The following is a 13928-nucleotide window of genomic DNA, read 5'->3' as shown; positions in this document are numbered from 1 at the left end:
GAAAAAAACTCTGTAGCTGGGGTCAAAGAAAGAATGGAAAGGATTTGATCCTATGTGGTCTGGTAGGAATCACTTTGTGGAAGAAACTTGATAACATCTTTTGTCTTTGATCCTGAATATTATCTCCAGTAAATGAAAAGTTCATCATGTTTTAGCTGCTTACACTTTCCTACTTTTCTTAGAACTTGCCAAATTTTATTATCAGTGAGCCATCTGTACATATGTCATCCAGTTTTACATTAAAAAAATATTTCATCTAAGCCCTTTCTATGTGCTAGACGGTGTACATGCATGTTCACTTATCTTCAGTAACTGAAGTCTTTGATCTTTGTAATAATTGGTCCTTGCTGTGTATTTCCGCAGAGGACAAGGCACAAGAAAAAGCATTCTAGTCACATAAATGTGAAGACCAAAGTACACTATGTCTCTCAAAGACTCAATGCAGCTGGGGACATTAACCCCCCTGGGAAGTTCTGAAAAAAGAGAAATTAATTTTATTTTGTTTATTTGACTATTTTGTAGATTTTAAATAACTATTAGAAACCTTTTCTGTTTCATTTCCTTTTCTTGCTTTTTGTGAAACATTGAACTGGAGTATAGTTTTTAGGAGATTTTGTTTTAGTGTATTGGTAGCACTGTCGTCCTGTTGTTTATAGATTTGCTCGAGTGGGCACCAGTAATGTCTCATTGTGAGACTTATTACTGTTTTTGGCATATCGAATACGCCACGGGTAGCTTGCCAGGTTCTGCAGTGCAGGCGTGATACTCTCGGTAGGTTGTCAGGCTCTTCGAGAGGGACAGAGGAGTCCAATGTATTGGTATAATTTGTTAATTAGAACCCCAGCTAGAATCCAGTAAGTGTAAGACCTATACACTCTTAAACAATGTTGGGTATCATGAGGGGCAAGATTGTTTGTTAGGTTCTGAAATCAATGAATTGGACTTTGACCAAGATTTTGGATGTAAGTCCTAGAAAACAAACAGGATAGATAATCCTGAACTTGCTGTATAGAGTGTACTGTACTGGATCACAAAACATTTTGGGTAACAATGTAAAATACAGTTTTCTCTGTGTCATGCCTAACTAGCAATATTTGAAGTCACCATTTTCATGAAAGCCACAAAACGCTTATTGTGCCAGGAATTACAGTGATAACAAATGTTTGAACTTTGTAAAATGATTCCTCAAAGGGCTAATGTAATCCCATGACTTAATATAGTATATGTCCTTACTTAAAATCAGAGAATTGTAAAGCTTAAATATCTCAGAGATGAGAAGACCCAAATAGAGTTCCATCACGTCAAAGACGGCTGCAGATGAATCTAGAACCCTGATTTTCTGATTTTAATATCATATTCCTTTATAAATGGCCAAAATTTTATTTATGAATGAGAAAACTGGCACAGAACTCAGTAAATGCAAGTCAGTAACAGACTATAAAAATGAAGAGACTTGGAGGAAAAATGTTTTTTCTTTACGAGTGGAGAATTCTAATTCCAATTAATAACTAGGAAACTAACCTAATATTCCATGTTACTAGGTGGAGACCTTTGGTTTTCTGGGTTATTTGTACAAGTCAATATATATATGTATATATATGTATATATACATATATATATTTGAGAGTTAGCAAATTACGTGTCACCCAACAGTAAATCTTATGGATGTGTAAGTCAAGATGCAGCCTCTAAGGCATCAAAACATAAGAATCCATTCAAGCTCACACCATTAAAGAAATAGTTTATCATGCATCCTTTAGCAAAGCAAACCATTAGCTTCTGCAAATTTGATTTTGGGTAGGCCACTGCAAGACGCCATTTGAAGTCTTGATTCTGTCTCAATTTGTGCCATTAGTAGCTTCTCTCATGGGCTATTCTAGGAAAGGGGTGTCTAAAATTGGTCAGTGAAAGATTTTCCTTTCTCCACTCTACTGCCTGGCAAGCACACGCATAGGGGTCTCCTCCAGGGCGTTGCACCAGAGCTTGAATTCCTGCAAACTCCTTTTCAGTCTCAGGAGCCCAGTTGCAGGCGTCTGCAGGAAGCCCCTGCCCCGCGGAGCAGAAATCATTTGATAAGTTCATCTTGGAGAGGGGAAGAACTCAGGCCTGTGTACCCCAGTGATAAACAGAAACATCCGGAGGCGCCAAGAAGACACGGTATCTTTTCAGACGCGTGTAAACGAGTAAAGCATAAACAAGAACTTGAAGAAAGAACCTGGTGGGGGGAACTACCTCCACGAAACGAAGAGGCATCTGCAGATCTGGAGAGGAAGTAACCCGCAGTGAAGACCTGGAGGTTCCAGGGGGCTCGCTCGGAGCTGATCGCCAGCACTGGGTGGGATTCCAGTGCAGCTCCCCGGAGGTGAATCTCCCCAACTCGGGACCCGCTCTAGGACCCTCCCCCCCTTCCTATAATTAACTCAACGCGGGTCCCGCCAGATCCCGGACGGCCGGTTCCCCAGCCCCGCCACTTCCCTTCCCCATCTCCCACGGCGAGAGGGGAGCCGGGATGAGGGACCCCCACCTCGACCCTCGAACCATTCCAACCCCTCCACCCCACCCCCCGCGCCCCGAGCGATTCTTCCCCGGGGCTCCCTACTCCTCCCGCCCCGCCGGGCGCTCGGGGGCGCGGGCCCCGGCCCCGAGTGACGTGGGCGCGGCGGCGGGAGGGGCGGCCCGGGGCCGAGGGGGTGGGGGGTTCCCGACGCCTTATTAGCGCCCCGCGGGTCGCGGGCGGCGAGCAGACGGAGGCTCTGCCAGCAACAGGAGCCCGCGAGCGGCCCACTCCTCCCACCTCCGCGCGCTCCTCCTCCGCTCCCGCCCGGCTCCTCCCGCCCCGCCCGGGTGCGAGCCGCCGACTCGCCCTCTCGCTGCCTCTTTTCTCCCGCGCCCGCTCGCCCGTCGCGCCCGCTCACGCCTCCCCCTGCGGGGCTCCGGGGGGCCCCCACGCCTGCTCCTGCACCGCCCGGGCACTGCTCGGGGCCCCGGCCCCCGCCCCCGCCCGCCGGCACCTTCTCGCTCCTGCACGCGCTGACTCGGGGGACGGGGTGAGAAGGTGAAGGCGCCCCTTGCAGAGCTCAGATTGCATTTTCATTGAAGCAAAAGCACAGAAGATCTTTTTTTCTTTTTTTCCAAAAAAAAAAAAAAAAGATCTGCATTGCCCCCCCCCCCCTGCTTTTTCTCCCCTCATTTTCCTCCCCCGCCTGTCCCCAAAGAAACTTATTTGGCGGCGGGGGGCTTGCTCTGGGCACTGGCTTTTGCCCAGTAAGTTGAAAAGTGAACTCGACTCGGGATGGTTCTCCTGTCACTTTGGTTGATAGCAGCCGCCCTGGTAGAGGTTAGGACCTCAGCCGATGGACAAGTAAGTGGAAAATAATAACAATAAAAAAAAGACTCCAACCCAACCTTTTTCTCCCCCAAAGTTCCTCCTCCCCTCGCCCCTCTCCCCCCTCCTCCCCACTCCTCCCTCTCCCACCCTTCCCCGTTGTCTGGTGCCTCCTGGAGCGGCGTTCGGAGGACCGGGCGCAGCGTGCGGGCTCCGGGTGGTGTGGGGAGGCGGGGGCGGGGGCGTGGGGAAGGGGGTGGGGGCTGATCTGCCCGAGCCGTGGTGATTTCCAGGACTGGGGACCAGGCTTGTCACACCTCGGGCTCGGGCACTTTGCGGCATTCCTGATCCCCGGGGCAGGAACTGCAGCGCGCCGGCGGGGCCGCGCGGGTTTCCCCGGTCCCGGGGGCGGTCTGGGCGCTTGAATGAAGTTGTGCCCGCGGGGGCCAGGATCCCGGGACGCGGCTCGCGGCGGCCCGCGGCGGGTCCGCGGGGCTATTCTCTCCCGCTCTCTGACTCAGAGCTTTTGCGGGCAGCCGGAGGCGGGGGTTGCAGGAAGTCCTTGGCCCCTGCCAGGAGCGATCCAGCAGACACGTGTCCTGGGAGGACCGCGGCGGGGCCGGGGTTTGACAGTTGGGGAAAGGGGTGGCCCCGGGGATGCTTCCTGCCCTGCGTTTTTCCTGGGCAGCGGTGGGAGGCTCCACCGCGTTCCTCCCTCCCCCCCGCCCCCCCGCTGCCCAGCCCCACGTCTTCGGAGAGCTAAATTGAGTGCAGCTCCTTCCCTTTGGGCCCAGCCCCCACCCCTGCAGACGCAAGGTGAAGCCCGAGGCGCTCGGCGTCCTTGGGATGGCTCAGCGCAGGAGCCGAGCCGTCGGTAGTAAATCACGAACGCTCTTGGCCACTGGCGTTTCGGCTACAGAATTGCTCTGTCGGTTGGGGTAACTTCTCCGGCCTGCCTGGTCTGACCTACAGGGTAAAAAAAAAAAAAAAAGTCCAGAATTGACTTAGCCCGTTCCTGAACTCAAAACGGATCAACCAGCAGGCAGGCGCTCTTTGAGAGCTTCTTGGCGGTTGTGTGAGTCCAGACTTTTCTACTTCTGACCTAGAATCTGGAGTTTTCAGGAGAAAGTGTTAAGCGTCCGTGTTTATTTTTGCTGGCTTCCTAATGTTCAAATGAAAACGGCCAGGCAATAACCTGTCCCCAGTCCTTACTGAATTGGCTCACTCCCGCTCCTGTTACAAGAACCTTCTACAACCCGAGGTGCAGCCTTTGGGCACCAATCCCAGTCTTGAGTATCTCCTGATTAGCTAGCTCCTGAAAAGCATTAATGGTAGAAATAAAATGCACAAGGTGATAAGATGAAACCCAGTAACTGTTTCTTTTCTCTTTTTTCTTCTTCTTCTTCTTTTTTTTTTTACTCCACACCCCCCTCCCCCATTCCAGGCTGGTAATGAAGAAATGGTGCAAATAGGTAAGCCTTGTTCTCAGATGTCACTCTTATCATAGTAGAAAGTAGGGAATGAGGTAAGCTAAATATTGTTTCTGAATCTCTCCCATTGGTGACTAAAACATTTCTCTCTCTTTTTTTAATTCCCACATAAAAACAAAACAAAACAAGAAAAATTGTTCTTCCTTTTCCCAGAGGACCAGGCGCACTTGTCAGGTTGAGTTATAATGATGTAAATATTCTCTTGTATTTGGAATTTTTATTGGACTTTTAAATTAATTTATTGCTATTTTTGCACAAGACACTGCTAGGTACTAAGAGTCACATAGGGGCTGGAAGACAGTAGGGAGATAAAAATCTGTCTTCTTAGAAGGGAAGGCTATTTGTAAGTCTAAATGTAAGATGATGGTACAAAATGTAGATTAAAATAATTTTTATCCCAGCATTTGATAAACCCTCTCGTGACTTCTCTTACTCAACTGCTAAAAAATGGCTATTCTAGTAGCGTGCAAGAAAAGCTATTTGCAGACAACATCTAAAACCCCAGTATTATCTAGTCAGGTGAACATGATTTTATCCATTTCAGGGAGATGAGACTGAGATCCAGGGAAGGTAAGGGACTTACAGCAAGTCACTGCAAATTTTATAGTAGTTTTAGAAGCTGTTTATAATCATTTTTGTTCTGAATTCACCAAAAGTCATTGGCAAGAAGCCAGGCAACATTCAAAGTCTTTTAAATTGCATTTCACTTGAGTAACTAAAAGATAAGTTGCCTTTTTTTTTTTCTTGGCACAGTACTTAGACATTGTAAATTCCTTATTTCTGAGAGATACTATAAAGTAATCTTTTAAATGAATCTTTTAAATGAATATTTATTACTACAGACATTCTTACAAAGTCATTGCCCATTTGCTATGTGCCAAATCCAGTCTCAGTTGCTTTATGGCACTATTGTTATCTAATTCTCACATCCAGCCGCACTTCAAGGTAAGGACACCATTGTGCTTATTTTAGAAATGAAGAAAATGAAGCTTAAGAGGTTAGGACGCTTCTGCTTGTGCATAGTGAAGAGCTAGAGTGATTCCATATTTGTGTCTGGGGAGGGGATCCCAGGATTGTACAGAATCAGACGTGTCTGTGTGTAGCTTGCTGTACATGAGCAAATGTCAGAGTGCTCCCTTTCTGCTCCTGGCTTGCCACTGCTACCTCTCTTCTCCAGGACACGACCTCAGGCAATGCAGAGGGTAGAGGAATGAATGAGAACTGCATCAAAATGTACAGTATCTGTGAAGTTACATATTCTATTACTTAAACGTTTGACTAAACATCTCAGGATTTTTGTATGTAAATTTAAAAGCTGCTTTTTGGGGCACCTCTTCTGATGACCCTTCCTGGCATGGTGGTCAGAGGTCACTTCTTGTAGTGCTCAGAGGACCATCCGGTACCAGGAATCAAACCTGTGGCTCCCATATGCAAAGCATGTGCTCCAGCCCTGTGAGCTAGATTTCTGGTTCTTAAAAAGCATTTTTTTTTAAAGGGGCTAGAACTCTAGTACAGTGGGAAAGGCCCTTGCCTTGCATGGAGCTAACCCAGGTTTAATCCTCAGCACCAAATATGGTTCCCGAAGGACCTTTTGGAGTGATTCTCTGAGCACAGAGCCAGGAGTAAATCCTGAGCACTGCTGGTTGTGACTCCCAAATCAAAGCTAAATGGCTGTTTAAAGGAATAAAATTTATTGCTTTGATAACTTTTTTTTTTAATTTTTGGGTCACACCAGGCGATGCACAGGGGTTCCTACTGGCTCATGCACTCAGGAATTACTCCTGGCAGTGCTCAGGGGACCATATGGGATGCTGGGAATTGAACCCGGGTCGGCCGCGTGCAAGGCAAACACCCTACCCGCTGTGCTATTGCTCCAGCCCCACTTTGATTACTTTTTAAGACAGGAGTTGTTCTCATGTAAGAGGCCCTAAACATTTATCCAATCCTATTGCTAATATAGATTACTTTGGTAGCCTTTTTTTCTTTAGAAAAGAAATTATCACAGGTGTGCTTAAATTTGGTTGGAAGGAAGTGATAACACTTTGGAAGAAAGGAGGGGAGGGTACCTTTAAGGGTTACTACAAATTACTCATTCCCAAGTTCTTCAGCTTTGGACTTTTCCCCTTTAATTATTATATTTGTTCTTTTTTTTTGGCGGGGGAGTGTTCCACCCAAAGTGTTCAAGGCCATTCCAAGCTCAGTGCTTGGTTGTCAGTCCTGGCAGTGCTTTGGGGCTCATGTAAAGCTGGGGATTGAACCCAGACCGGCGGTGTGCAAAGCATGCACATTAACCCTTTGAACTATTGCCCTTGCCTCATGATTATCACTTTTAAGTGTGTGAAGAGAAGAGAGAAAGGAAAAAATCGATTTGATTCCTGAGTCTTGTGATAGCTCTCAGTTGACTTTGTGTTATAAACACTTAGGTGGCTTTTCAGAGGGATTTTCAAAACATTAAAAAAATGTTATATACATAGATGAAATTTCCACTTCTTTATATATGTTTAATTTTTTTTAGTAACTTATGTAGAAGTGGTTTTATATAAGTTCCTGAAGGTGCTAGTTGATCGATGACATAGTAAAGATTTGTAAGGTTTGTAGTATTAGTTACTTTGTATTCATTGGTCTGAAAATCAGCTGGAGAAAGTTCCATGGTTTTGAGATTTGCCTAAAAAAGACATAAATATTAATTAGCAATAAAGCATGAATTATTAGGAAGCTAAATTTAAAGAATCTTTTTAATTGGAATACAGAATATATGCAGGATAATATATGGTGAACATTTGTTGACTGTTCACAAAGGGAACACTGTGCAAAACAGTACCTGGATCAATAATTAGACTATGGTTACCACCTGAACCTCCTTTTGTACACTATCTCTCTACAAAGGAAACTTCTTTCTTGACTTCTAACGGAATAGACAAACTCTGCCAGTTTGAGTGTTTGTGTGTGTGTGTGTGCTTTTATCAATTGAAGCTCATAGTATATATTCTTTACATATATATTCTTTAGTATATATTTCGGGGCTGGAGCGATAGCACAGCGGTAGGGCATTAGCCTTTCACGTGGCTGGCCTGTGTTCGATTCCTCCACTACTCTCCGAGAGCCCGGCAAGCTACTGAGTATCATGCCCACACGGCAGAGCCTGACAAGCTACCCGTGGCGTTTTGGATATGCCAAAAACAGGAACAATAAGTCTCACAATGGAGACGTTACTGGTGCCCACTTGAACAAATTGATGAGCTTATTTATCCTTTTGGACTAGGATGACTTCTATAGATCACACCTAGATATTTTTTAGATAGATGGCAATTTTATGATGGATACAGGTTAGAGTATTTGTAGTACATCACCTATACAGTGGGTCACACTGGATTTTGCTTTTTTCCTTCACTCTCCACGCAGTGTGAAAAAGACCCTGTTGATATGGGGGAACGTAGGACTCACCCTATAGAAAGCAGACAAATAAGTTTGAACTTTGACTTAGTTCTTTGCTCCATCGTCAACCAGTGAGGTACTGTGTGCATACTTTCCTACCTACCTGATACCATCTATCCATCCATCCATCCATCCATCCATCCATCCATCCATCCATCCATCCAACCAACCATCCATCCACACATACATATATGTTCATGTTTACACGTATGTTTTGTGTGTAAGTTAGTTTCATGAGGCCATTACTCGACCCTTCTGGCATATTAGGGACTTCTTTCATGTCTGACTCAGAATCTGGCCTTGGTAATATGCCTAGAGTAATTGTGGGCAGCTGGCTGGCTGGCCTGCTTGGATAGGAAGATGTGCTCTGTGACACATGTGGCTGAGGCAATAATAATAGTTCTGTAGAAACCAGAGAATCTGAAAAGAATGCTGAGTTCTTTTGTTTCATAAGCTACCACTTTAAGATTGTCTGAGTATCATGAGATGCAAACCCTAGTGAGGGATTGGTGTTAAGCTGTCTTCCCTCCTGTATCCCCTGCCTTTACTCAAGGCATGGGCGCCATTCTCTACCCTGTTGGTTTCCCAGTTTCAAATTCCATTGCATTTCATCCAAAGCAAAATAAAATTGGTAATCCTGTCCTCAAATATTCATTATGGGGACAGAGAAATAGTACAGTGGGTAAGTCACATGCCTTGCATGCAGCTGACCCCAGTTCTTTCCCTGCCACCAATATATGATTCCTTGAGCATTGCCAGGAGTGATTCCTGAGCACAGAGCCAGGAGTAAACACTTAGTAAGTCCCCAAACTAGTGTTATTTTTTTCTCGGTGAATGATATGTGTATGTATAATTTCCATTATTTTCACGTGATTATTTGATTTTTATGACTTAAGGAGTCACTTTCCTATCTCTTGGCGGGTAGCTTCCTCCACCCATGCAAGTCTCAGGACAGCAAAAACTTTGTCTTGCTAATTGCTGAATCCCTAGTATATAAGACAGGAGTTGGTACCATGCAAGTCTTTAAGTAGTTATTATTTTAATAATAGATACAGTAACTAGGGTATTGTGTTTGCCCTGGTGCTGATTTTCTTTGATCTGTGTCCCTTTCCAGGTTTAACTGGTCTTCAAGAAAATGAGGATCATGGCAATGTCTATAGGATTACTTTTTAATCTATCAAAGTTGGATATAAAAAATAGAGAGTTTTTGGGCCTTTATTTTACCCTACAAAGCTCACAGAACCTTGTACACATGTGTTTGTCTTTTATAAGTATTTGGCAAATTGAATTGAATTGTGTGTAGTCTTAGAATACTTCTGTATGGAAATCATTTGTCCTGTCAGGGGAAATGAGATAAAGTGAATCAAGTCTGTCAATCCACTTTGTTAACAGCAAGACTGAAAAGTGATGTATAGGAAGCTGAAAAAATTCATTATAATAGAATTTTATCTTCCTGATGAGCCATTATTATTTTTTGTTAGTAAAGGCTATATAACACACTTGGCTTTGCTGGGTTAGCTACCTTTAAGCATCAAAATAATGTTAAATATTTTAAGTTTCTTGGATGAGATAGGACTGGAGCGATAGCACAATAGATAGGGCATTTGCCTTACACGAGGCCAACCCAGGTTCTATTCCTCCATCCCTCTTGGAGAGCCCAGCAAGCTGCTGAGAGTATCCCACCCACAACGCAGAACCTGGCAAGCTACCCGTGGCATATTCGATATGTCAAAAACAGTAACGACAAGTCTCACAATGGAGACGTTACTGGTGCCTGCTCAAGCAAATTGATGAACAAAGGGATGACAGAGCTATAGTGTTAGATGAGATGTTAAGTGCAATTTGTAATCTGTCACCTGCACCTTATTATGATGGTTTATCTGAAATATTTCTTCCAGATGTTTCACTTTTTTTTTTCATTTTTAATTTTTTTGGTGTGTGTGTCAGAGCACCAATCGGAAATGTTATGAAATCCTCAAGGTAACCACTACTTCACTGTGATTATCTGTAAACATTCTATGCGTATGCGGAATTTACCCAGATTACCTTGGAAATTCATCAGAGCCATGTCCAGATCGCCTGGTAAAATCATGTACTATTTGACCTGGAGGTTAACAATGATGAGTTAGATGGAACTCTGATGCTTGCCTAAAGAGCACTTTTATTTTCAGAATTTGGGAACCTTCTCATTATCCCTTGAATGAGATCAGCTCTTATCCCAAAGTCAACTATTATTACTGTAAGTGGTTGAATTATTTTTATAATTAGTTTTTTCTGATTATAAATGTTTCACTCTTGTCCACTGTAAATTTTTTCTTTGATTTTCCTGTCTTCCTCAGCATTTTTATAAGCATTATTACAAGTTCTTTCTAAATGACATTTTATTTTATTAACTTTTTAAGCAAACACACCCTCCCTCCCCAGATGATTATTTTAAATTATTTATTATTTATTTGGGATCATGGTTAGGCTACATCTGGTGGAATTCAGGGTCTACTCCTGGCTTATTACATGGATGTTGCTCCTAGTTTGCCCGTGGACCATATGATGCCTTGGATCAAATCCAGACCTTCTCCATACTCAATCTTTGCTCAGCTCTTTAAACTATCTTACAGGAACCTCACAATGTTGTTTTTATAATACTAACAAAATTTAATCTATGTAATTGTTTTCCTAAGGAAATCCATTTCATAAGGTAATGGGTGTTGAATTAGTATTGTCTATAGAAAGTTGTCTGCTTTCACATTACTATTTTAGGAGCGAGTCTGAGAAATTGTTATTGAATTAAACCAAGTTAAAAAGATAAATTGTGACGAATGGCTTTTGAAACAGGTGTTATACCATGAACTCCTACTAGCAATATTAGAAAGTGTTAATTTTAGAAATTTCAATTTTAAATGAGTTTTGGCTCTATTCTTTTTTGACATTTGAATATAATTAAAAGTATCTGGATAAACAGTCTGGGAAATACAATGAATTAGTCATTTTTCTTGTTATGGACAATTATATTATAAAAGTCTTTGGCTGTTTTGTTAGTGCAGTTATGAGAAAATTTAGAAGAGAGTTCAAAAATTGTGCATTTGTCAGATGGGATAGTAAAGTGTGGGAGATGTTTCCTAGCTTAGAAATATGTTCCCACATGTAATTGATCCATCTTAGATTTCTAAATAAGTTTACATGACTTTGCTGACTAACTTTAACTCCCTGGGAGAGATTTTGTGGCAAAATCTTGGTCTATTGTTTATGAAAATGACAACCACAAGTTCTTCATGAATCTTGATGGAATTCACACTGAATTGTGAACAGCACAAGATAGTCTTATCTTGTTCTTGACATGACTGATCAAACAAAAATAATATTTAGAAAACTTATGTAAAGTAAAATAGGACTAAATATATAAATCTCCAGGTACTGTGGCCTTGTTGGGCTGGAGTGATAGCATAGAGGTTAGGGTGCTTGCCTTGCATGCAGCTGACCTGGGTTCAATTCCTCTGCGCCTCTCAGAGAGCCCGGCAAGCTACCAAGAGTATCTCGCCCGCACTGCAGAGCCTGGCAAGCTACCCGTGGCGTATTCATTATGCCAAAACCAGTAACAGCAAGTCTCACAATGGAGACGCTACTGGTGCCTGCTTGAGCAAATCGATGAGCAACGGGATGACAGTGACTGTGACTGTGACCTTTGAAATATTAAATATATTTTCTGTATATTAGTATCTATATTTAATGTGTGTATATATATACAAATGAAAATAAGGGAATGATTTAATTCTTCATTTATTTGCATTTGCGTTCTTTTACAGGTGAAAATTCTATTTCATATGTGAGGCCTAGTCCTTAACCAAATATCTAAACAGAATAACCTTAGTAGCAGACCTATATATATTCATGGCCTATTGTCTATTAAATAGGGGCACAGACTCTGCATTGTTTCAAATCCTGATTTCAAAAGAGAAAAAAATTTACTTTCTCACTGATCACCTTAACCTCCCAACAAATCACTTATTGTAGTATGGGTATACTACCAGGGATTTACTTAATAGAGCTATAAAAGATATACAATTCTGATATGTGATAAGCAAACTATTATAATAGTTGTCATTATGTGTGTGTCTTAGCCTTTTGCCTTTTTAAAATCACTTCTCCTGTAGGAAAGCCAGCTTGTTCTCTTTCCCACATTTTAGATAGCTCCATGAATTTCCAGGCACCATAATTTGCTGCATTTGATTGGACTTGCTAACCTTTAAGCCACTTAGCTCTTCAAATGACAAGACATTGGGAGTTCTATTTTCATTTGCTGTTTTTGTATTGATATCTCAGTGTAGTGCCGCTTAATTCACTGCAATATAGCACTAGAGGGAGGGAACTGAGTAACGAATGTTGCATAAACCACTATTCCATGTAGATTCAATGTTACCTCTGTTTAGTGTATATCAGACACAGTTCATTCTCTTCTTTTCAGCTTACTTAATTTCACTGGGAGAAAGTTCCAGTTGCAGTCATGATTGCATTGGATGAAAATTCAATATAATTATTTCGTACATAACTATTTGACACTGATTAATAAAAACAAGATTGGTCAAGGTCAAATATAACTGAATCTAGACTTGAGAATGGGAGAAATCTCTTCCTCCCTCTCTCTCCTCTGTCCTCTCTCTCTCTTTCTCTCTCTCTGTATCTCCCTTGTAGCTCATATTCCTTTCCTCCCTTTTCTTTACTTTCTTCTCTCCCTTTGTCATTGTATTTCTCACTTTTCCTGTTGCTAAGATTGGTGTTCACCCCACTCACCCCAAACCCTCACTAGTATGTCACCACCATCTCTAAGTTATTATTCCACTCTTCACCCTGCCGTAAAGGACACACGTGTTTTCATGAGAGCTCTTAATACAATTTTCTGATGGGGGCTTTATTGGCTACCTGTTCCGAATCCTAAGTTTATCCATGAAACATTTGCTGTGGTCATGGAATGTGGTGTTCTGATTATCCTGGATTGAGATAAGAGTTGATGCTGGGAGGCATACTTGTTTAGTAAAGTCAGAACTGTAAAAGAATTGTTCATTACTGGGAATAATGAGCCGGGGAGACAGGATAATGGTTTATGTTTAAATCCTTGGAATCTGTGTATATGTTATGTGGCTTGACAAAGTTTGCCCATAAAATCAAGATTGGTAATTGGTCAGCATATAATTGGGGATTAATCAGGAGATGTCTTTATAAATGAAAGAGGGAGGTGGAAGAGAGTGGATTACAGAGGATTAAGAGATAGCAACATAGAAATGTATGGCATCATGTTGTCTTTGAAGATGGAAAAGGAGAGGGACTTTCTCCATCTTTCGCAGGAGCCAGACTTCCAGCCTCTGAAGTTTCCAGAAACCTCTGGCTCCAGATCTTCCAAAGTAATTCAGGTCTTGAGTCTAGCCCTGTGTGACCTGTTCCAGACCTTTCACCTCCAAAGCTGTAGGATAACAAATTCATGTTGTTTTAGGTTACTAAGTTGTGGCATTTTTATTATAGCAGCAATAAGAAACTAATAGAATAGCCAAAGAGCTTGTTACAGTTTCTCATACTTTTATCAAACTGGGAGCAGACCTTTAGACTTGGAAAATATAACTACAACAAGTATATTTTTAGTGGAAACCATTAAAAATGCTACCCACATTTCTTATCTGTTCTATTTCCCC

At 42.5% G+C, this 13928-nt stretch overlaps 1 protein-coding gene across 2 annotated transcripts in view; it reads left to right on the top strand.

The window, feature by feature from the left end:
• The first annotated feature begins 3224 nt into the window (after window positions 1-3224).
• The window catches only part of ADAMTS3 (ADAM metallopeptidase with thrombospondin type 1 motif 3), a 231854-nt gene continuing 221150 nt past the window's right edge, over window positions 3225-13928 (top strand). For both annotated transcript variants that reach the window (XM_004617908.2, XM_055138716.1), the window contains exons 1-2: window positions 3225-3361; window positions 4770-4797. In XM_004617908.2, coding sequence (XP_004617965.2) covers window positions 3293-3361; window positions 4770-4797 — 97 coding nt within the window. In that variant the 5' untranslated portion in view covers window positions 3225-3292. The remainder of the gene's footprint in view (window positions 3362-4769; window positions 4798-13928) is intronic.

Source organism: Sorex araneus, chromosome 5, assembly GCF_027595985.1.
Source record: "Sorex araneus isolate mSorAra2 chromosome 5, mSorAra2.pri, whole genome shotgun sequence".
In the NCBI taxonomy this organism is placed as follows: domain Eukaryota; kingdom Metazoa; phylum Chordata; class Mammalia; order Eulipotyphla; family Soricidae; genus Sorex; species Sorex araneus.
This window is presented reverse-complemented; position numbering and strand designations above follow the sequence as displayed.